Genomic DNA, 25,923 nt, shown 5'->3' with positions numbered 1-25,923 from the left:
GGAATAGAGTTCTATAAGTTTGCAGTTCTTGGAAAGAAGCTGTATTACAATGAGGTATCAAAACAGCGAATCGATGGAAACCACGAGTCAAACGAGCTGGAACAAAGGAAGCAGGGAATAGATCAGACAATTCTGAAGTACACCTGCCATAATAGTATTTATAGAAAAGACTGAGACTAACAATATCACGTCTATGAAAAAGAGGTTGCAGAGAAGAAGAAAAGGTGGGATAATCAAATTCGGAATTATGTTCTATAATAATATAATAATGAAAAAGTTCACATATAATTCTCGGAATGCTTGGTTTCCCAGTTATTGCCCATTAAAACAAATATTGATCAATATTCTTTATTACAAACATCAAGCGCGTACAATGCGTGTGATAGTTCACTGTTATTTCTACATTGTTATGGGATAAGCTGATCTACCTATTTCAGGACTAATGGACTTACCCAGAGACATTAAATAAAGATATACTTAAACATAGGTGTGGCGATTCGTGGCAGTTATGGACCCTAATTCATGACGTATACTTCTGTTAATACTTTTGCTAATACACTTTCTGTTAACTATAGCAGCGTGTTTATCTTGATTATTATCGGCCTGCAAAGCTACAGCATACATGTAAGATAGACACTATCTCTGTGACAGGATAATAGGTAAAATAAGCCTTAACCTGATGTTGCCACCTACGAAGATAAACGATAGAGCCAAACAAATATAAAAGTAGTGGAACCCAGAACATTATCAGAGAAGATCCTAACTTATCCTATATGTGCTTCCAGGTTGCACTAGCTCAAACTACTGCATTTATATTTGCTCTCTATCGCCCCCACAACAGTGGAGTTACTATCTTTAAAAGCATATCTGAGAAAATTGACCACGCCCCATCTGCTTATCCTTCAGCTAATATTCATGTCTGTGGAGACTTCAATGTTCACAATGTGGAATGGTTAACTCACTCAAACAAGACCGATGATGAGGGGAGGTTCTGTCATGATTTCTCCATTGCTTATGACCTCACTCAGATTGTTCACGAACCCACCCTGTTCCCGATACTGACGTCCTGTATGCAAGTCTCCTAGATCTCTTTCTCACAACTAGCCCTGAACTGTGTTCAGTTTCTGTTTTGTCTCCACTTGAATCTTCTGACCACTCATGAAATGAATTGTAATAAGTCCCCAGATGTGCCTCTCCATAGTACAGTATATCGATACTCTATGGCTGACTGGGATAGCTTCCGCACATTTATATCAGATCTACCTTTGCGTTCCATGTTTAAAAAGGATGTGTCCTCTATAGTATCAGACCTGATAGATTGGTTAATTGTAGGTATAGACCGTTTCATACCCTCGAAAAAATTCCAGCAAAGATTCTCGCTCCTGGACAGGGTTCAAAAGAGAGTCGCCAACCTGATAGGTCCTGAACTGTCATCTAGGCTTCAGCCTCTGTCCCATTGACGAGATGTTGCATCCCTCTGCCTGTTCTACAAATACTTTAATGGTGAATGCTCTGACGAACTACAAACACTTGTACCTCCCCGACGTAATTACTCCCGACAAACCTGACAAGCTACTAAGTCTCATCTCTTTACAGTAGAGATCCCTAGGTGCAGGAAGGCCTTTTACTCCAATATTTCCTTCCCCAGAACTGTGGGTCTTTGCTTTCCCAACTGTACTGATATGCAGAAGTTCAAGTGTAATGTGAACAAACATCTTTCTACTCATCTCCCTTCATAATGACCCTGCTAATAAAGTCCCTGATAGTAGCCTCCTGCTTCAAAGGGGCACTGTGCCTTGTTTGGGGTGAAAATTGAATTAAAAAAAAACAAAAAAAAAAAAAAAAACTAACATCCACCCATGGTTCTCTCCGGAATGTGCTGCTGCCATTGTGCATAGAAATCACTTTCTCCATTGCTTCCAACGTAATAGATGTACTGAGACTAAAGATGCTTTCAGAACTGCCAGCAGTCACTGTAAAAAGTAATAAAGAATGCAAGAGAGTTGTATGCTCAGTCCGTAAAGTCCAAAGTAGCTGAGCAGCGGCTTGGTTCCCACCAGTTTTGGCAAATAGCAAACAGAATCCTGAACAGAAGCATGTGCTCTATCCCAACTCTCATAAATGGACCTGAGGTAATCTTGTCAGCATCAGACAAAGCCAAACTCTTTGCCAAGAACTTTGCAGCTAATTCTAACCTTTGCAACCAAGGCTTCCAACCTCCAATATTCCCTCCTGTATCAGAAAACATGCTATGTGATATACAAATATCTGTACGTGATGTTGTCAAGCTAATCAAAAACCTTGATTCCAGTAAAGCAACCAGCCCTGACGGTATTCCAATTATAGTACTCAAAAGACTTTAACCAGAACTTGCGCCCATCCTTACAAAACTGTTTAAACGTTGTCTTAAGGAGAATTGCTTCCCATCACCCTGGAAAATCTCATCAGTATGCCCTGTATTTAAGAATTCAGGTGATCGCTCATCTCCCTCACAGTACAGGCCAATAAGTCTCCTGTGCGTCATGAGTAAGTTGCTGGAATCTGTGTTAAATAGAGAAGTAATCAACCATCTTAGCAAAAATAACCTTCTTAGTGACATGCAATATGGTTTCCGTTCTGCTAGATCTACAGCAGATGTGCTTACAGTTATATCTCATAGGATTAGCGAATCTCTCGACGGAGGCTACCTTTATAGGGCAATTGCTCTTGACATATCAAAGGCCTTTGATAGAGTATGGCATAAAGGTTTACTTCACAAGATCTCCAGCTACGGTATAGCTGGAAATGTCTCCTCAATTATTAAATCATTTCTCTCTGATAGGTTCATAAGAGTAGTGGTTGATGGGCAGAAATCAGAAGCTCACAGTATTAATGCTGGAGTCCCTCAGGGGTCCATCCTGGGCCCAACTCTCTTCCTGATCTATATTAATGATATTCCAAATAACATCCTTACATCATTCATAGACATTTATGCTGATGACACTACTATCAATGGTAGCACATCTAAAACTGTAAACGACCAAGTTCTGTCTGATTCTTTCTCCTCTGATCTTGAGCACGTGGTACAATGGGGGAAAGGAGTGGCTTGTTACTTTTAATGCATCTAAAACCAAGCTTCTATCTTTACATCATCAACGCTCTGATCCCTATCCGGCATCAATTGAAATGAATGGCTCTCGTCTTTGGGAGGCTTCATGTTTTGACAAGCTTCTGGGCTTGACCTTTACTTCTGATCTTAAATGGAACACATACATTAAATCCGTTGCCAAGGCCGCTGGAAAAATGGTGGGATCATTCTATTGATCTAGTATATAAGAGCCAGGTATGTCCAAGGATTGAGTACTGTTGCCACATCTGGGCAGGAGCTGCTAGAAAGGACTTATCCTGCCTTGATAGAGTTCAAAATAGACTTCGTAGCCTCGTAGTGGATGTCCTTTTCTCTTCCCTGCAACCTCTTTCTCACAGAAGAGATGTTGCGAGTTTGTCTCTGCTTTATCGTTATTTTCATGGCAAGTGCTCAGCTGAGCTATAATCTATGGTCCCCCCTCACCAGACTTTCACAAGAAATACCCATCTAACAGAAAACACTATCAATAATTTTCCCCACCCTTTATCTGTGCCTAAACCTAAACGTAGATTCCATGAGCAAAGCTTCTTTCTTAGAACTGCACGCCTATGGAATTGTCTTCCGTTGTCCTGCTTTCCAGCTGACTACAATATGGTTGTCTTCAAGTCTAACGTAAACAAGTTTTTGATGAGCCGTTCCATATAAGTTAACAAATTTACCAACTCTCCATTTCTAACGGTTACTCTATTGTCCAATTTCTACTATATACTCTTTAACCCCTATCCCCGAGTGGTCTCTTGGCCTTGATAAGTGGTGGTGCCTATGTAAAAAAAAAAAAAATGATCGTCATGATTGGCTGGTTTTTTTTTGTTAGCCAACATGGGGGATCTCATTTACCATCCTATGAATGTTGGCCCTCCTTACTTCAGTTAACAGAATGCAACAGACCACGTACAGTTAAAGATCATGCAGAGGAAGAAATGGACCATGAAGGAAATAATAATAATAATGAAAACAGCACATTTTTTTTTTTATTGTTTTGTCTCTCGAGTATATATCCGACACAGTTAGACACAATTAATCAACCAAGAACAACATTCACTCTACATAAAAACATATAAAATACTAATAGATATATACCTGAGAATCAAAACAAGGAAAAGAATATGCTGTTGTCATAGCTCTAATAATAATCGTTACACTCTTTAAGATGAATAATCTCAATCAGTAAAAATTCTAAAATGTAATCAAAGTTATATGTAGAATCCTAATCTTTCTTTTTTTTTTTTTCAATTTCCTTATTAGTTTGTGATGCGGCATCCCACCAGATATCAGACATTCACACACTACCTCAGATATTCCAACCAAGGGATCTTTTTAAGATTCTAACCGTCCCTTTAAATGCTATTGCTTAAATCTCTCTTGCACTTGATTCACCGGGTATATTTGCAAGGTAGTTTTTGAAATCCTTTATCATGAGCCCAGTTGCTTCTAAAATAACTGGAATGGTAGAGATATTTGTACGATTCCTGTTTCGTTTCATGTCAGACATAAGACTTTAGTATTTCGTTATCTTTTACCTCTCAGCTCTTTTTAACCAAGCATCTAACTTCCACTAAGGTTGCTTCTTTTTCCTTCTTGTCCCATATCACTATGTCAGGGCTAACAGCTCCGTTTTCAAGGTACGTAGTAGTAGGAATTGCATAGTTATAGTGGATGGTGTATGACTTATTTCCAACTGTTGTTTCTGGTAAACATGTTCCCAGAACTTGCTGCTGCATTCGATAATCAACTTTGTCCAGTGGAGATATTTACACACTCCTTGTGTCGCATTGTATAGTAGCCATCCTCCAGCAGAACTTTACAACTGGGCGTCAGGTGGCGCACACTCTACTTCTGTGTGGCAGAACCTGCACTTGTTATTGTTGATACCACTCAGCTTTTTAAAAGCATTGGTCAGCAACATTTGATTTTGGGCAGCCATTATAATCCTCTCCTGATCATAGTGGAGCAATCCTCTTTTTAGCCAGTTTGTAACTGTTGTGTCTGTATCAATAACAACACGAACGCAGAAAGTAAAGGTAAAACAAATATATTAAGACGAAAATAAAATACATATTTACAAAGGTGCAGTTGGAAGATTGTCCGGCAGAGGGCGTGTTAAAGTCTTTCATGGAGCAACCGGCACATGCGTCTTGCCTATCCGGCTTTCGAACACAGCTCTCCGGTCTTGCTGACTTGATACCTTTATCTATATCTTGTTTACCCACGTATGCTAATTAGTGAGCGTCTCCACAACAGTAACCTTCCTTATTTATTTAGCTTATCTATTTATTAATGTTTACACTAAAAAAGGTCCAAGCCAAATACAATTAAAATACATTAAAAAGAAAGGTTTTGAATAAATAAAAGAAATCGTTTGTTAACAATTTCTACTAACTTTTGATGCATAAGTATACACACAGCTTCCATGACAGTCATTACAAGTTCAGGTGGGCTGGCAAAAACACGTATTTCAGCAATATCACTTTTGTCCAAAGCGTCTAATGCCTACAAAACAAAAATAGTGCATGAGATCTTTATAGAGTTGATAAGGGAAAGTGTGATTGGTTAAAAATAAAACATGTAAAACTTTGTTTATTTGCTCTCGGTATATTGTAACGAAACTAATTATTGCTTCCAAAACTTAAATATAAATCACCTCAGCAAAAAGGTAATCTACTAAAAGACAAACAATATGGATTTCATCCTGCAACATCAACAACTGACTTGCTGATGTAATATTGCATAGGAACACTGATTGTATTGATGGGAGCTTCGTTTCTAAGGCAACCCACAAAAAACATGGAACTGCTTCCCTGCACACTACAATATGGTCGTCTTCAAGTTTAATGCCAACAAATATTTGTTGAGACGTCCTTTTCATAAAAAAATTTTGTTCATTCTATCATTTTCAATCCTCTCATACTATTTTTCATCATTCAACTGACAATACATCTATCTTATTGTTATGGGGACTTACGTATTCGCTCATAATGGACTCTACTAACCTTTATTTAAATCATGAGGTTAATACTTTCGTGAGGGCAAAAATATCATGACCTAACTATGGTCTGTCTAACTAATAGTTGGAAATGCCAACAACCTTTCTTTGTATTTACTTTCTTGTACAATATATTCTTTCTGGATCACTCTACCGTTCCAGTAAGAATCTCATTGCTGATGGAATCCTCTATTTGTATAAGAGCTAGGTTCGCCCTAAAATGGAGTACTATTGTTACATCTGGGCAGGAGCTGCTTGGTGATCCTATTCTGTCTTGATAGGGTTCAAATCCGGCTTCAAAACCTTGTAAGTGATACCCTTTTCTCTTCCCTGCAATCTCTTTCCCACAGAAGAGATGTTGCGAGTCTGTCTCTGCCATCACTATTTTCATAGCAAGTGCTCGACTGAGCTCTAATCTATAGTCCCACTAGCCAAACTTTTACAAAAAACATTCAACTACCTACAACCACTATCAACAATTTTCCTCACTCTCTATCTTTGCCTAAAGCTAAATGCAGATTCCATAAACAAACATTCTATTCCAAAACTGTCTACCTTTAGAACAAGGGTCCACTGGCCTGCTTCCAGGTTTAATACAACATGGTAGCCTTCAAATCTAATGTAAGCAAGTTCTTGTTGAGCTGTTGGTACTCTTGCAGAATTTGACACGGATCCTCAGGATCTTCCGTCAATTATGATTTGGGCTAGACCGGCAGTCACTGGATTAAGCCGAGCAAAGTAACAGACGCCGACGAATTTCAAAACAAACAAACCAGAAAAAATAGAAATATAATAAATAAAAAATAACAAAAACCTATTGTAAATTTATTGAATATATATATATATATATATATATATATATATATATATATACTTTTTTTTCAAGAAAAGTTGAATTTTGTGTTGTTTATTTACTTTTATTTTTTATTTTTTTTGGTGCTTATGCACTTATTGAACTGCGCTATTTTTAAATAGTATTTTCAAGTTAAATTAAAGTTTTATGATATCTTTTTTATTAAATTGTTAGGTGAAAGTACAGAATAGTTAAAAAAAACCCTTTCTCCTCATGTTAAGAATGGCTTTCTAAATAATAACGTTATTACTTCAGCACGGTTCAATAAGTGCATAAGTACCATTTTCTTTTACACATTTTTTTTTATCAATAAAAGTTTTTTTTAAGAAAAGATGAATTTTTTTAACCGTAAATTGTTAGGTGAAAGTACAGTTTTTTTTTTCAAGAAAACTTACATTTTTGTTTTTTATTTTCTAAAGAAAATTGGCAGTAAACCTTTTTTTTTTGTTTTGTAAACAGCTGTTTTTTTAATAAGAAAAGATGAATTATTTTTATGAAAACATTAAATTGTTAGGTGAAAGTACAGAAAAGTATTTTAAAAAAATAAACAGAAAAAATGCCCCCCACCGCCCCATCACCCAAAAAGTAATTTGAAAATTACATTTTCTATACAAAAAAAACAAAACAAAAACAAACAACCCCCCCTCCAAAAAAAAAATATCGATTTAGTGTTTCAACATTTAAACAACACTTGGCTTAATCTGGGGATTGCCAGTCGATCCCGAGCCAAAATTGACGGAAAATCTCTAGGATCCAGATCAAATTCTTCAAGATTACCAGGCCGTCCCCATAAATAATCAAATTCTACCCAATTTACACTATTAACGATTACCACACTACTACCTTACATTCGTTAACTTATCCTCGAGTGGCCTTCGGGCCTTAGTAAGTGATGGCTTAAAAATAAAACAAAAAAAATTAAACCTGTTGTGTCAATCTTTCATAATAATCCTTTCCTAGGGTCACAACACTTATTATCCTCGAGTAGATTTTGAACTTGATAAGTAGTGACTCATTAGTAATATATTTTTTTTTAAATAAAAACACATTCATTCACTTGATGTGAAATAGAATTGGCTGCTCACCTTTATTGCTCCTTCCAGAGCTGGCAATGCTTCATCAAGGTCTTTTTGAGCATCTTGAGCGATGGCTTCAGTTTCAATTGTTTTCTCTTTGGCGCTGGCTTCATCTTTTAACACTCGTTCTCTCACCTGAAAAAAATACCCATACAAAATGTAAGTATAGAAAGTGAGTTATATATTCTTTTATATACAGGGAAATAAATGAAACAACAGTAGATAAAGACGTCTTCCAATATCTAACAATAATAACTGAAAAAATTCACATTTGTTATTTTGCCACCAGAAGCAAACTATAGTCCACAGGAAGTTCTAAATAACATACCTAATTTCATAAGGAAAATACCATTGTTTCATTCTGTTTCATAACAAGGGTCGTGTTTGCATAGAAAGTTTGAGTGTTACTTTCAAAGGTCAAAGGTGACCCCAAACGGAATTTGCATATATATATATATATATATATATATATATATATATATATATAGGTTGAGAGTTGTTCTAACACGCACACGTGTGTGTGTGTGTGTGTGTGTGTGCGTGTGAGAAAACAACTCTCAACCTATATACTCAACGAATTTTTTATTTACAGGCTTGCATTTTTGTATATACGGTATTCAGACACGTGGAAAACCTTTTGGTCGGTTTTTCTCCGGAAAAAGGGCTGTTAAGGGGTCAAAATTGAAAAATTGGTACTTGGGAATAATCGGATTTTTATGTTTGACACATGTTTCATGGCTGCACATGCATGAATCGTTCACATGACAGCTTCCTTATGTTAAGAATAAGTAGGTCTGAAAACACTTTTTCAAGATTCTGGCAAGCTGGCTTAATAGTTATCGTACTTGAATCACTGTCTTTAGGTTTTGGTTTCGATCTCAGCTCGAGTATTCTTTTTTTTTTTTTTACTTACAAGAAGTGAACTGTTTCAAAAAAAAAATCATACTCACATGCACATGTCTCAGTTTCTGCATGAATTAAAATATAATATTTATGTGAATTTTACGACCGGGCAACGCCAGGCGGCCCGGTAGTATATATATATATATATATATATATATATATATATATATATATATATATATATATATAGAACTTCACAGGAAACTGAAACAACCAGAAATCACATAAACTGATATCCTCTTCCTAAAAAATCAGCACACACACACACACACACACACACACACACACACACACACACACACACACACACACACACACACACACACACACACAAATCTCAGCTGGCACCACACAAAATAGTTGTGAAGGGTTTAGAAGGATGGAATGATCGCGGAATAATAGCATCAATCATGGTTCCACTGAAATATATTTTATATTTTGTATATTTTCAAGTAGCAACAAAATCTTGTTGTTTTATAAGCTGTTTAATCAGTAGTAATTAATGATTCTATTCCTATGTAACACATAATGTAAGATAAAAATGTCAACTTGATTAGATTCGTATCATATTTCTGTTATGGTGTTCTGGGTTGCAAGGCAAGGACTTGTTACCATGGGAGGGTAGTCATTCCTAATCCCATGCTGAAATTACTTTTCAAAGAAAAAATGGCTAACCAGATAAAATATATATAAATTTTTGAATACGAACAAAATAAGCCTATAATTTTTGAAAGCATGCTGCAAGAATCAGACTAAAGTAAATACGAAGTAGGATATGTAGTGGAGCGATATTTTAGCTGCAGGATTTCAACAAGAGTTCCTACCTACAAAAATAAAGAAACACAACTCACTAAAGACTCCTTCGTCGTGAAGGCTAGTAAACAACTTGCAAGCACACAGTCGACACGACACGACACACTCGATGGCTCATAAAAAGACACAATGAACAACTACAAACTTATCGCAAATACTATATATGGATTTAATTTACAGATATATGCCGACCAATGAGATCAGGGAAAAACTTACTTGACTTAGGTGTTCAATATTTACCTTTTTTTATTATCTATATTTAGTAAATTTTCATGAATTTTTATCTTTTTCATGTGTATATGGATAAAGTTTAACTTGAAGATTACTTTTGACAATATGCCCCATGATTTAGCAAAACGAATTACCATTGTAGAGCTATTCAAATCTGGAGAGTCTACAAGAGACATTGCAAAGACTTTAAATGTGAATCGAATGTTTGTGTGGAGAGCACTAAAACGATTCAAATCAAATATCAGATCAAAATATTTGGTCTATTTTGAAGAGAAAAAAGTCTCAGCTTCCGACCATACCAATTTGGAAGTTCTGAAGAAGAAATTAAGTGAGGAATGAGTCAAAATCCCACCCAAAAAACCATTTGTGACTTTTGTAAAACATTCATCAAGTGTTTGCAGCAGATTATTGATGCACAGGGCGGTTGCATTGAATAAAGTTTAGATATTTTGCATCCAGTAATACTATTGCATATATTTACGTTTGGGTGATCTTTATTGTTTAATTTATTAAAAAAATATGGGCAAAAAAACTTTGTAACATTAATTATTGAACACCCTGTATATGATAAAAACCTCAGTCTTAAATATGAATATTTGAATAAATTTTCAAATCATCAACTGACCTCATCTGCATTGCTTTGGTCAACAGCCAGATTCTCCAAGAGTTCCCTTGTAGCTGCAGATTTCTGTTTCAGTTCTGGTTCCAAAGCAACCAAATCTAATTTCATTTGTCCAACTAATACATTCGTCTCTTCAATTTTATTCAAACCATTCTGAATACGATTGTGAGCTTGTTTAATTTCCCTGAAATAAGAACGTCACAAAAATCATTTGCTTGCGTAATTATTAAATCGATATGAAAATAAATATGTAGTATTAAAATTATCCATACAATTATTGCTAGAGGAGACAAAGATTTCTCCTTCTTTTCCTGTTTTAAGAATTTAGCGTGAATATTCTCCAATGTTGTGTCTCTGTTTCCATATATAAATAGACATTCGTTTGATTTAAATCATTAAGGGGGATAATTGAACGTTAGCCTCAATCAGCAGCATCTAACTGAAGTATTAGTATTTTTTTTTTTTACATGGTAGTCACCACTTATCAAGGACCAGAAGCCACTCGGAGATAAGGTTAGTAAACATATGCTTTCAGGGTGACTTTAATTATAAAAGTTATTGGTAAATTGGGCAACCATGAAACAAGTATATGGAAGACTAATCTTTAAAATAACATTAATTCATTTTATACCTATGGTGTAAGGAATGGTTTGCATGAAGATTACTGTAGGTTTTCGAATGAGATTTTAAAAGAATCCGAATTTACAAGGTTGAATGAAAGAATGTTTCGATGACAAACTCGCGTGGAGTTACTTTTTTTCGTCATTCCTGTCTTTGTCAAACTCTCTTCTTTTTCTAGTTTTCTTTTAGTGGTCGTCTCTAATCATTTAGCGTTAGAGGGCTGCTAAGTTTTTCTATTACGACATTTATTTACTATTAAATATTGATTATTATTTATATCTCTGCCCTTTTTCCTAGCCACTAAGTAATCAAAACAGAAAGTTACTTGCAATTTCATGCTGGAAAAAGCTCATGAAGTAAAGAGAAAGTTTATCCCCGGGAGAAAGATGTGGAGGGTGAATAAAGAACATGTTAAACGTGCAATTTGAGTAAACGCAGTGAATGGTATATACGTTCAGAGATTACAGTGAGGATGTCATCTGTGGAATGGGCTTGTCTAAATCCATATTTTTTGTCAGTTAGAAGTTTAGCATCTGTAAGGTGCCGGACTAGAGCATGGTTAATTATGGTCTCAAATATTTTGGTGAAAAGTGGGAGGAGGCTAATGGGGCGATAATTTGATGGGTCAGTTCTTTCGCCAGAATTCTTGAATATTGGTACCACAGAAGCAGTTTTCCAACAGCCCGGAAAGCATGATTCATTAAGGCATTTGTTTGGAGAGAACTGGAGCTACTTCGGCTGAGCACTTTTTTAATAGCACAGCTGGGATGAGATCAGGTCCACGTGCTTTTGAAGTGTCAAGATTTTTTATGATAGCATGTACCTGAGCAGGGGTGATTTTTAGATCGTCTAGCGTGGCGTCGCAAAGGAAAGTTAGGCAGGGGGTGGTTAGAAGGGTCCAGTGTGGAGTTCGAGGCAAACCGGTTGGCAAGTATATTAGCTTTGTCGGTTGCTGAGCAAACAACCTCGTGATTGTTACCAGTGTGATATTTAGCGATGGTAGTGTTTGTTTGCTTAGTTTGTGGAGAGTGAGTTGGGTACCTGTAAGCATTTGGGTACATAAGAATTGCAATGGAATTACTGGTAGGTGGAGAGATGATAAGCAGTTTATATACAAGAAGTGTAAGACAATGGAAATGAATGAAAATTCAGATGTGGAGAAAGTATATGTGAATAACAAAGTTATTAAGGTTGTTAAAAAGTTTTGTTACCTTTTTTTACAAGGAGTCATCATTTACCAAGACCCAAAAGCCATTCGAGGATAAGAGTTATTGAGTGTATGGTAGTCACTAAGACAACAGCGTGCTAATAGTTATTGGTAGAAATAAATTATTTAGGAAGGTGGCTCAACAAGAACTTGTTTTGCTCAGAGGAAGGTTAAATCTGGACAGTATAAGGAGATGTGTGCAGAACAGAAAACTTTGATAGTATGGCCATATTAAAAGAATGGATGAGAGTTCTTGGGTTAGTAGGTGTAGAACATTTAAAATAGTTGGTCAGTTAACAGGAGATGGTTAAGGCAAACGCATGCAAAGTGATTAAAATGAACTTGGAAGGCAGAGGGATAAATAAAGACTTGGGCTGAGATAGGTGAATTTGGAAGACAATTTCTTAAAGCTGTCCAACATAGGCTAACATGTGAAACGGATGTTAAACCGATGATAATGATGATGATGACGACGACGATAACGATGATGATGACGATGACGATGAATATTGAAATGCGAGTGGGCATTTTTTTTTCATATGTAATGTTTTTAGTTTATTTTTATTTTTCTCTTTTGTTTATATGTGTAAGAACAATTTAGATGTCAAAGAATTCTTATACCAGTTTTTTGCTTCAGAAACCTGGGGTCAGATTAGAATTAGGGATTGCATCATAACAAATCCAACATTTACAGATGCTAAACTTCTGACCGACCAACAATATGGATTTAGGCAAGCCCGTTCCACAGCAGACATCCTAACTGTAATCTCTGAACGTATATACCATTCACTTGACAACGCAGGGGAGGGTAGAGAGGTAGCTCTAGATATATCTAAGGCTTTTGACAGGGTATGGCATGAAGGTCTTCTCAGGAAAATCAGATTATACAGTATCACTAGAAGAATACTTAATATAATTTAATCCTTCTTAGATAAGAGAAAAATCCAAGTTGTCCTCGATGGTCGTACATCTAAACAATATGATATAAATGCGGGAGTGCCTCAGGGGTCTATCCTTGGACCTCTATTATTCCTAATATTCATAAATAACCTCCCTGATAAAATTGTCTCTGAGATGGGTATATATGCTGATGACACTACGCTCTATAACAAGACACAACAGGAAAACAAATGAACACATATCTAAAGAAATGGCAGAAACACTAGAGGATGACCTCCAATCTGTAGTGGAATGGAGACAAAAATGGATGATCACATTCCTATGCTGCCAAGACTAAACTTGTTTCGTTCAATAATTACAAGAAACCTCTACCACCAATAGCAATGGCCAAAGACTCTTTATCTGAAAGTACAGATTTTAAAAATCCTCGGCCTAACGTTCACAGGAAACATGAGTTGAAAAAATTACATTGAGAGCATTGCTAGGACCACTACGAAAAAGGTAGGTTCACTCTACCGTGCTAGAAAGCTACTAACGCCCGAAAGTATTCTGTACCTCTATAAGGCCACCATTCGCCTATGTATGGAGTATTGTTGTCATATTTGAGCTTGTGCATCTGCTACTAGTCTCTCACTCCTAGACAAGGTTTAAAAGAGAGTCGCCAACCTGATAGGTCCTGAACTGTCATCTAAGCTTCAGCCTCTGTCCCATCGACGAAATGTAGCATCCTTCTGCCTGTTCTACAAGTATTTCAATGGTGAATGCTCTGACGAACTGCAAGCACTTGTGCCCCCTCGACGTAAGTACCCCCGACAAATCCGAAAAACAGCAAAATTCCACCCCTTCACAGTAGAGATCCCTAGATGTAAGAGAGCCTTCTATTCCAGTAGTTTCTTCCCCAGAACCGTTAGACTTTGGAATTCCACTTCCGGGTTCCTGCTTCCCCAACTGTACTGACATGCAGAAGTTCAAGTGTAACGTGAACCGACATCTTGTTGCCTAATTCCTCACATAGTCCTCCTGTAGCTTATGTCCCTGATAGTAGCCCCCTACATCAAAGTGGCAATGTGCCTTGTCTTGGGTGAAAATGTAATTAAAAAAAATCCAATTGATTGACAACATTTTTTTTTAAACAATGAAATTTTTAGCATTGCTTACCTCGTGGTGTGATGGACAAGTGAAAATTTGAAAAAAAATAAATGTAAAGTTCACAACAATTATATTTTTGAAAGAAAAGAATTTGAAAACGTATTATGATAACACACAAAAAAAAATTCATAAGTAAATTTCAAAAACATCCAAAGAGCAACGCAAAAATGATTTAATATGTAAAATATCTTCATTATTGTATAATGATTTTAACTATGTAATAAATATTCATGATATAATTAAACAAATTATCAAATTATTTATGGTTACAAACATCAGAATATAAGAGACAATGTATTTAAAGTAAGGCGATACCTATAAGAGGCCTGGCAGTCCTGCAACTAAAGTTCACGACTGGCAACGGATAGAATTATTGTGTCAATAGTAAAATAAATATTTTTATCATCTTCTTTGAACAGACTCTTTCGATTGAAATCAAACGAAATTTCAAACAGAACTCTTTATTTAATCCACACGAGTAGCATTCTCTCATTCTGTCATCCATGACCGGGTAGACGTCTTAAGTAATTCGTAATTATATTCCTAATATCGCTCACACTAAGGATTGAACCTTCAAACTTCAGAAAAATATCACAACTGAATTTTACTTACTACTATATCCGTTACGCCATTTGCATTGCTGACAATTCTAATATAAATTTTGTGAGTTTTAAACATATTGTTTTTTAAAATCTAAACGCCTACTATTGATTTCTCTCTCTCTCTCTCTCTCTCTCTCTCTCTCTCTCTCTCTCTATATATATATATATATATATATATATATATATATATATATATATATATATATATATGTGTGTGTGTGTGTGTGTATATATATATATAAATATATATATATATATATATATATATATATATATATATATATATATATATATATATACATACACACACACTAGCAGACCGCCCAGCATTGCTCGGTCGTAAAATACACTTAAATATGATATTTTGATAATGCAGATTTCGTATTTATTATTGTATTTATTAGACTCAATATATAGTAATGATTAAAAAAGTTAAAAAAGAAAAAAAAAAAAAAAAGACCCATGCGCCACCACCGAGAAGCAAAACCAAAACGTTTAGCTTACGATTTACTTTATCCTTTGACGTTAATGTCTTGGCTATGAAGACACGTTTGCTGCAAGGCTAAAAATCAAAGCATTGACCAATAGCTATTGCGTTACGCATGCATATTCATAATGCCATCGTTCGACCTTCACCTGGTAAATTTTCACACATTTGCACCGATTTTCCTCGGGTAAAACACAAATATAAAGTTTCGCATAGGTTCGAATACCCTATATATCAAGTTTCATGTCTGTAGATAAAAACTGACAGGGGAGTTTAGTAGGCAAACTTTTTTTAAACAAATATATATGCGCATACATAAATATATATAGAAAAAGGTTTGTGTTTATAATCTTTTTACGCAAATATTACGCCAGTATAAATCATGTAGAATATCTGCATGAATATAATAATACGTAATTGTTAACTAGAGATGATCATTCCATAAGAAAACAACAACAAAACAAAAAAAAAACTAATAGTGAATGAATTAAAATGAATGCTTAAAAGAATATGCACATTAGCTAGATCTTTTGCAGATGAATACAATCCACGACCCATATATAACAAAGTTGTTTTTTTTTTTAAATAGATAGAAAAAAGGGTTTTTAATATGAATATCAATACACAAACATAACAAAAAAATTATAGGAATATATATATATATATATATATATATATATATATATATATATATATATATATATATATATATATATATATATATGTCTAGCCGCACTGATGAGCTGTGAAACAGCGAAACAGTACTGTATGTGGATGACTATATATATATATATATATATTTTTATATTTTGTGTACAGAAAGTTGTTAGTTGAGACAGGTCATTGGTACCGTCGGTTTCAAGCCCGATAATAAGGCCCGTTTAAGGTATCCTTATCAAGCTCTCTTCAGCCAATATTCGTCTATCTTATAATTCTGAGTTCAACAAAGTACATCTGAATAAGGTCAAAGGTTAATCGACTGAAATGTTGTGAAAACAGCAATTCAAATTATCAATCCTCATCTAAAACTTCGATCCTATTTGCATAGCTGCCAGGCCTTTTATTGGTGTCCTCTTGTTTTATAGACATTATAGAAAGTGTGTATATACTTTTCTTTAGCTTCTAGCATGGAGAGGTAGAGCGTGATCAGTTCAAGGTAGCTAGTGGGTGTGATGTAGAAACGCCGCTTCAGTGACTGGTAAAAAACCTCTGCCATATGAAAGACACTTGTATGGGCAGTCACACACATTTTCCCCAGTTTAACCTGCAATAAAAAAAAAAACCCGCACATTTGTTATAATAAAACGCCATCAAAGTATTATTATAAACACTGTTATTTGTTATAAAATACGTCATCAAGCGTATTGTTGAAAACGTATTATTGATACGTTTGCTGACATATTTCATAACATGTTATGATAAAATGTCATTAAACGTATTATTATAAACACTAACAATTGTTATAAAATACGTCATCAAACGTATTATTTTTATAAACACTAACAATTGTTATAAAATACGTCATCAAACGTATGAAAAAAAAATGCTCTATATCATCATCATCATCATCATCATCATCATCATCATCATCATCATCATCATCATCATCATCGGTTTATTATAATTTTTTTTATAAAAACGTCATCTAAATATTATCATAGGCATTAATAGAATGCAGGAAAATATTTTCTCTTTTATTTGAAAATAAATAAAAAACAATGTAATCATGAATAGAATCTTTTAAACCAATGCGAGATTATTTTGATTGTTATATCATTTTTTTTTAATACCAGATATGAATGTTCCTTAGCTATGGGTCAAATAATTGGGTAGATTGGTAGACAACTAGTTTAAGAGAAGGAAAATTTCGAAATAACATATTCACTTATGCCAGCATTGTTTAAAATCTTCTTGGAGTTCTCCTTGCCACTAGGTCAGATGTTGGTGATTGTGCAACCCGTGTTTCTCTATAAAAACGGGTTGCTTAGGTACTTTTTCAGAGAGTAACTATTGTCTCTCATCACAAATTTCGAAATAACATCTTCACTTATACAAACACTGTTTGCATTCGTTTTGGATTTCTCTTTATCACTAGGTAAGATGTTGATTATTGTGCAACCCGTATTTCACTATAAACACATTGCTTAGGTATCCTTTCATAGGGTAATTTTTGTATCTCAACATCAAGACAGAGTGAAAGATTATAGCAATAATCTTAAAAATTACATCCCTAACATTTCTTTAGATAGTCTTCCTAAAGCACGTAGTAACCTTTATTTTTATTATTATAGATGTATCTGTTTATACTATATTAGTCCAGGCAATCTATGATGTTTGGTTGAACCTCAAACAAATTGCTAACAAACGTTTTTAACTAAAGAGGTCAACGGCCGCCATTTTTAAAGATTCTATCTTCCCCTCTCTCAACTCAATTTCTGTAAATTCATCTTCAAAAATAAATGTAGCAATGTGAAATTGGATGAAACAACCAGTTTTCATAAAGTTAAATATAATTATAACTTCTTATACCTTATTCTTTTTTTCTCTTTTGATTTATTTTTGCAGGAGCTTAATATTCTGTGATATTCTAATTTTAGGTTGGTCAAAGTGAAGTACTGATAATTATGAATGCTATTTGCAACAATGAACTGTCCAGTAATGAAGAAACATTCGTCAGTCAGACGGGAACTGAATCCATTAACTAAGCTTCTGAACAACACGGAGAGAAGATCATAATTCAGATTGGTTGACGTCTTCACAAGAAATGCAGACAGTGTTGGATCCACCCCCAAATACATGGAAATTAACCGTGAAAACAGGTCCACCCATGATGAAATGGCATCCCGTGCAATCCGCTTTTTGTGTGTGTTTAACTTTAAGGAACATTGTCTTTTTTGTAGTTCTAGAGTAAAATCTGACAAAAAGAAAAGAGGTGTTGATGTTTCTTCCTATGTAGAAACTATTGAGTGTTAAAAGCTAAAACCTAACGTGTAGGGATGTAAACTTTTAGATGGTAAATCACAACCAATCAAAACTGACTTGTCACCTGGTCATGTAAATTTGTTGGCTATAATTAGGTGTAACTGTACTTCAGGGTGTACAACAGCAAGATGCAGTTGTAGGAAACATGCTATTCACTGTTCAAACTTGTGTGGTAATTGCAAAGGCCTCCACTGCACTAACTTATCACAGCCAGATCTTGATAATGATGATGATGAAGTTACCTTTGACTAGTTCTTTACAAGAAATGTTCTTTGGTCCGTTTATGAACTTTTTCTGTGGTGATTATGCTAGAGCCTTGTCCCAGCATTCGACCAACTGACCATTCCTTTATTGTAAATTGTACTTATTTTGTACCTATTTTTTTTTTAGGAAATGTCAGGAATTAATGTGAAAATTGTTGCTTTGAAAAAAGCTACTTAGTTTGTTTTTGTACCTTTTATATTTATATAAGATACCAAAAAATCCTAAAAACAATGGTAAAGGCTAGTAATTTTCTGGTGTCAATTTATTATTGAGCATATAGCTCCCTATCATTACAATTTAAAACACCAAGAAAATTTTAAACTGGCTTGGGGTGGGCCCTGTGGGGGTTTTCATGAACAAATTTTTTTATTTTTAATTTAATAATTTTTTTTTTGTCAGGAAAAACGTTTATTTTTGTCAATACTTGTCAGGAAATGTCAGAAATTTTATGTCTCGAAATTTTAATATTGTTAAGTTGGATTTTAAAGATGGTGACTGTTGAGCCCTTTCGGCAAGGATAATTGTGCTAAAGTTTTGTTATCTAAAAGAGAAGTTAATCTTTGTTAGCAATTTGTTTGAGGTTCAGTCACATTTTGACTGGACTAAGTTAAAATATTATAAGATAAGCTAGATCTAATGTTGAGAATTCGATCGCCCTTTTCTTTTTATATCAGAAAAGCACATAAAGTAGTTAGCGACATTGGTGTAGTTGATCCTTTGAAAAATATTCCTTTTTGCAGTATAACAATTATGAATCAAGCAACAGAGTTTTCTTTTTTTCACTTTTGAAAGTTTGGCTTAGGTAGTTTTTTTTTAATTTGCTTTTTACCTATATTCACACCAAACAAAGCGCATTATCACTGAAACGTAAGGAGCTACTGAGAATTAGGGACCAGATGTTTGTTAACATTACATTTAAGTTTCTGCATGTTGGTGCCGTGGTGGAAACAAGGAGCAGGAAAGGAATTCCATAGGGAAACAGTTCGAGAAAAGAAGATTTTAGGGTAGAAAGCTTTCTGTCATCTGAGAACCTCTAAAGTGAATGGGTGGGATTTTGCTGATTGTCAAGTTGGTCTAGCATATTTACATTGAGAGGGTACAAGTACAGCAATTTCGTTGGAGCATATCACAGGTATGCAACACTGCAGTGATGGGACAGAGATTAGAGCTTGGTAGGCAGTGTGCTACCTATTATAAGATCTTTCTTGGACCTTGTCTAAAAGGAAGAGACTACTGGCTGGAACACCAGCCCAAATGTGGAAGTTGTATTAGATTTTTGTAGTCCTTAGGTTGTAAGGTTAAATTCCAATTATAAAGGTATGCATATGTATTTATACTAGTTTAGAATCTGACAATAGCATTAATATAATGATATAATAAATAATCCTACAAGTAGCAAAATTCCACCTCTTCACTGTAGCGGTTCCCAAATGCTGGAAAGCTTTCTATCTTAATAGTTTCTTTTCCTCAAACCGCTTGCTTTCACAGAAAATTAAATGCTGCATGATTTCCCGCTTAGGATGCTCCTATCAATCTTTGGTCGGCAATTTTTTGCAACTCTTGTTTTTACCTTGTTCTTTTCCATCTGAGATCAACACTTGTTATAGCATTCAGGGGTAATGGAGAATTCTTTCTTGCTTTTACAAAATCCAGACAAAAGAGACAGGATGACCAAGGCCCACTTAAAAATAGCCTCTAATTTAAGATCTCTCTATGTATTTCTCTTAGCAACCAACTGACACCACAAGACAAAATGCAATTCTTTTTCTAACAAGATGGCGCTACATGCCACACGTCTCACGGATCATTGACTCGAGTTCATGACATTTTTACGGAAGAGAGAACAATAAGCAAAGGGTTATGGCCACCACGTTCCCCGAACTTCCCATCATGTGATTTTTATCTTTTGGGGACTTTAAAACAAAAAGTTTATGCAAATAATCCTCACAATCTAGACCAACTAAAGGAGAACATTATCAGCGCTAGCAGGAGAATCACCAGAAAAGATCTACAGGCAGTATCTACAAACGTTGTTAAACGTGTACAGAAATGCATAGATGTCAACGGGGAGGCCTTCCAGCATCTTTTATAACACTACAAATAATTTAAACAATAAAAGAATGTTCTTCCTTTCTACTACATTTTCTGGGATACTTTTGAATGGGCCACCCTGTACATGGGGGCTCTTCGATCATGCTGGTTTTTAATAGACTTTCTGTGATTGGTTCTTTTTCAACGACAATGAATTTGGTTACAAATGAGACCTGTCCTATCGATCTTTTCCCAAGATAGCTTGTGCAGGCATGAAGAAAAAGAATAATTTTATCTTTAAAAATATATATTATTAATCTTAACTATTGGAGTTCCATTCGTTTCCATACTTCTGCATGGACAATCCTAATTACTTTTATCTACTAGAACTCTATTATATGTGTCTTTACAAATGTCACACGACAAAACTAACCAGTTATCTACTCTTCATATGGTGCTACATCTAACCCTAGTTCAAATGTACTTGTTAACCCTACCATATCTGTCATCACCGAAATTTAAAAGCATAAGAATGGTAATGATTACACAACATTTGCTTCACTATGGATTACTACCAAGTAAGATTTAACGTGTAAATACTAGGAATACTGAAGAAATAATTGGTAAAAAAAAACGCTTACTTTCATTGCATCAGAGAACATAGTGACTTCTTTCAGGTAGAAACTTGCCACAGAAAGCAACGCTTCATCTGGCCATTCCAAGTACCAGTCAATTGTGCAGCAGTTCACCAAGGAAGGAAACATACGACATCGAGATCTAAAACTGCTGCCGACAGGACTCATGCATAAAACAATATGCAAATTGTTCCTAAGAAAATAAAAAGAATGAGCATATATGTTGTGGATGCATGAGCAATTGACGGAACAACATAAAATAGATAAAAAACTAAGAGAAAAATTAAAGTATAATGTTTGCTTTTTGTGTATGTCCAAGAAAGGCTTTTTTCCGAGAAGCGATCAGTCGACTCACTTCTTCTTAAAACTTTTTATATCACGCCTAAATGATAATATCTACGAGTTAACCGGCGTCACCTGTCTATTTAATTTGCCCGACTTTCAAAAGATAAATATTCAAGATTTTTCGATCGCCGCATGTGCATTAAGCTTTTTCGTATAAAAAAAGAAGCGAACACATTTGCGGTAAATAAAACACTGTCCCGAACTCAAAGTTGACGTCTTTAAGTCGTCATAAACAGGCACCTGCCGTTAAACGTCGCACGTTTTTTTTTTTTTCACACTTTATTATTTTCCAACTGCGCGTCAAGGCTTCAGTTTTTTTTAAAGCAAACACCCGGCCAACGATTTTTGTTTTCATTTACCCAAAAACACACACACCTCCAAACACCAGGGCAACGCCGGGTACCCCCCGCTAGTCTAATAGTTAAAAGACAAAATGGGCGCTCGTATTTGTGTATGTCCACGAAAGGCTTTTTGCATTGGGCTTCTCGAGTTGGTTAGATTCCGCGAGAAGTTCTCACATACTTCTCAGATCAAAATATCTCAGATTCGCAAACGGACATCCTTTCTTTCTTTTTTTATATACATAAAAAAGAAAGACTGACATATTTCAAAAAGCTTGGCTTGATTGAGAAAGATCATGTTTAAGGAGATAGGAGATATTTTAAGCAGAGTCAAGTAGCAGTTGTTGTCAGTGAAAGTTTGTGTTGTTCTGTCTTTATGACCAATATAGATGAGTGATGTTAATTGAACGTTCCTCGCATTCTATTCTGCGACTAATCACCTGACTGGGGAAATTGGTGACAGGATGAATAAATTAGCATTTCATGTTATTCTATCCTCCTCAAATCATTTTCCAGATTTGAGGAAAAAAAATTCAAAATGGCTACGCTTTCACACATGGATGCAGGTGAGTTCAAGTTCACAATAGGAGATCTAACAGAATATCATAATTAAATATGTTGGAATTTAAATATCAACACAAATCTTATGTTTTGGGTTGGTGGGATACTGCTGTGGTGACCACCTTATGGATAACAATGAACTCTTCTTGCTAATAAGACTGAGAGGATATGTTTCTCGGTGCTATGCACAAGTTATGCACACTTTGTAATCATACTAACGTGTAACCACTCTCTTTATTTGTTTGTATTCGTCTTTCTGTTTCAGTATATTTGGATTCTACTAAATATAGTGTTGTATCTTTCTTTTGAACCCTTATCAATCCACAAGAGATAGCATGAAATCGGCTATGACAAATTCAAATACGATTGAATTTCCTGCGTTCAATTAGACTCAAGTATTTTCGTGAAGAAAAGCAACAGTAAGGTAAATACTTATTGGTAAAGACTGTGGGATCAAAGTACCATGTTCAAGTGCTGTTGAAACTATAGCAGAATTTTCACAAAATAAATGAAAAATATGAGATATACTTAAACTAAATAATGATAGACACATGTTTTAAATTTCTTCTTCTTCTTCTTCTTCTTCTTCTTCAACAACAACAACAACAACAACAACAACAACAACAACAACAACAACAACAGTAGTAGTAGTAGTAGTAGTAGTAGTACGAACAAATAAAAATTAAGAACAGAAATGACTTCACTGTATCCCGAAAAACGAACGAGTTGGTAAATAAAAATCAGCTAATCTCACCTGATTCTGTTGATGGCAAAAGCAAGGATTTGGTCACGGCTTTGCTCATTGATGCCAACAGCTTTTGCTGGCTCACGGCAAGCTGTAATTAATTTTTCAATGTCCTCTGCTTCCAATAGATTGGGAACCTCTCCAGAATTGAGGATATTATTGATATCTTCCAAAAATTCTTCCATTACAATCTGATCATTGAATAAATACATGTATATAAGTAATGCAACTGATAATTTAAATAAAACATTTGATGTCTGTTTGTATGTATGTATGTATGTATGTATGTATGTATGTCTTTTTTGTGCTATATCGAGTGATGGCAATGTTCAAAAGCGAATTTGCTGCCATCATGTATGTATGTATGTATGTATGTATGTGTGTGTGTGTGTTTAATTGATAAACTCTTAAACATAACACTGAAATTAACAGGAAATAGTAATCATACACCACTGATGGTTTATAACGATTAAAATCTTTGTTAGGATTAATGAATTAGACGTACAGAAATATGTCAGCAGGTGAAGCGCAAATGTTCATTTCAACTTACAGATATATTTTTCTCATATTTATTTGCGAACTGTTATTCTCATCTTCATAGTTGTTGCTTCACGACGTTTCGGCCAACTATTCTTCTGGCCTCGCCAAGTGGTTAACCAGAGGATGAGTTGGCTGAAACGTCGTGAAATAACAATTATAAAGATGAGGACAACAGTTCGCAAGTAAATAAGATATACAAATTACTCATCTCAAAGGATTCTAACAATAAAATAATATATTTTTACAAGTTTACACAAGCACAAATTCAAACAATTGGTTTAGTTTTAAATCTTTCTTATCTATCTTATCTAACTGAAACAGTAGGGAATGCTAAATGTTTTGGTTTCGATTCTAGCTGATGGCACCCATGTCATTATTTTGTTTTATTTGGAAATCAGTACTATATATATATATATATATATATATATATATATATATATATATATATATATATATATATATATATATATATATATATATTAATTTCAAGGTTATTAAGGTCTTTGGAGCATGAAAACGATGTTATTTTTTTGTATTTAATATTTCATACATCAAGCGATCCTCCTCTCTTGGTTACGAAAAATTATCGATACTCTTTTGTGATCATGAGTGGAGGACCGCTTGAAATATAAAAAATAAAATATTAAATACAAAAAAGATAACATCGTTCTCATGTTTCCAAAAATCATCATTCTAGAAGCACAGATGGACTTTTAACATTGCTCTGTAATATAAAACACGAAATCGGCATGAATTAAAATATATTTTAGCGTATTTTACGACCGGCAAGGTCGGACGGCCCTGCTAGTTAATAATTAAAAAGGCAAGAACAATGCTATGGTTTTGAAAAAAGAAATAAAAATATTTGCAACGGTTGGAGATACGCCGCGTTCATTTGGAATGCTAAATGTATTTCGCGTTATATAATAGTCATAGCATCCAAACTGTTTTACTCACAAGACATTATTGCTGATTTAAGAGTATGTATTGATGTTAAATATGACATTTGCTTGATGATAGGAAGTAGTTCTACTAAAAAGAGCTCTCCGCTGGTTTCAATAAAAAAGCGGGGCAATGTTGGCAGCTGGTTTGGCTGCCCCATACCCGGCATTACAATCTTCAAAGGAAGAAAAAAAAAAAAAAAAAAATTAAAAACAATTTTTATAATTCTTTGAATTTTAAAAATTGAGAATTTTGATTGGCTAGCATATGTAAAAGGGCACCGAACTGAGTATGAGAATTTTGATTGGCTAGCATATGTAAAAGGGCACCGAACTGAGTATGAGAATTTTGATTGGCTAGCATATGTAAAAGGGCACCGAACTGAGTATGAGAATTTTGATTAGCTAGCATATGTAAAAGGGCACCGAACTGAGTATGAGAATTTTGATTGGCTAGCATATGTAAAAGGGCACCGAACTGAGTATGAGAATTTTGATTGGCTAGCATATGTAAAAGGGCACCGAACTGAGTATGAGAATTTTGATTAGCTAGCATATGTAAAAGGGCACCGAACTGAGTATGAGAATTTTGATTAGCTAGCATATGTAAAAGGGCACCGAACTGAGTATGAGAATTTTGATTAGCTAGCATATGTAAAAGGGCACCGAACTGAGTATGAGAATTTTGATTAGCTAGCATATGTAAAAGGGCACCGAACTGAGTATGAGAATTTTGATTAGCTAGCATATGTAAAAGGGCACCGAACTGAGTATGAGAATTTTGATTAGCTAGCATATGTAAAAGGGCACCGAACTGAGTATGAGAATTTTGATTGGCTAGCATATGTAAAAGGGCACCGAACTGAGTATGAGAATTTTGATTGGCTAGCATATGTAAAAGGGCACCGAACTGAGTATGAGAATTTTGATTAGCTAGCATATGTAAAAGGGCACCGAACTGAGT

General features: G+C 34.8%; 1 protein-coding gene across 1 annotated transcript in view; it reads right to left on the bottom strand.

Moving 5' to 3' along the window:
- The window catches only part of LOC145245776 (dynein axonemal heavy chain 6-like), a 265,159-nt gene that overhangs the window by 111,743 nt on the left and 127,493 nt on the right, over window positions 1–25,923 (bottom strand). The window contains exons 35-40 of the mRNA XM_080107390.1: window positions 23,488–23,669; window positions 21,493–21,679; window positions 16,684–16,838; window positions 10,612–10,792; window positions 8,049–8,174; window positions 5,508–5,617 (exon numbers count right to left, since the gene is read on the bottom strand). Coding sequence (XP_079963516.1) covers window positions 5,508–5,617; window positions 8,049–8,174; window positions 10,612–10,792; window positions 16,684–16,838; window positions 21,493–21,679; window positions 23,488–23,669 — 941 coding nt within the window. The remainder of the gene's footprint in view (window positions 1–5,507; window positions 5,618–8,048; window positions 8,175–10,611; window positions 10,793–16,683; window positions 16,839–21,492; window positions 21,680–23,487; window positions 23,670–25,923) is intronic.

This window comes from Euprymna scolopes, chromosome 23 (assembly GCF_053919585.1).
Source record: "Euprymna scolopes isolate OS-2025 chromosome 23, ASM5391958v1, whole genome shotgun sequence".
In the NCBI taxonomy this organism is placed as follows: domain Eukaryota; kingdom Metazoa; phylum Mollusca; class Cephalopoda; order Sepiida; family Sepiolidae; genus Euprymna; species Euprymna scolopes.
Note: the sequence above shows the minus strand (reverse complement) of the source record. Positions and strands in the feature narration are given on the sequence as shown.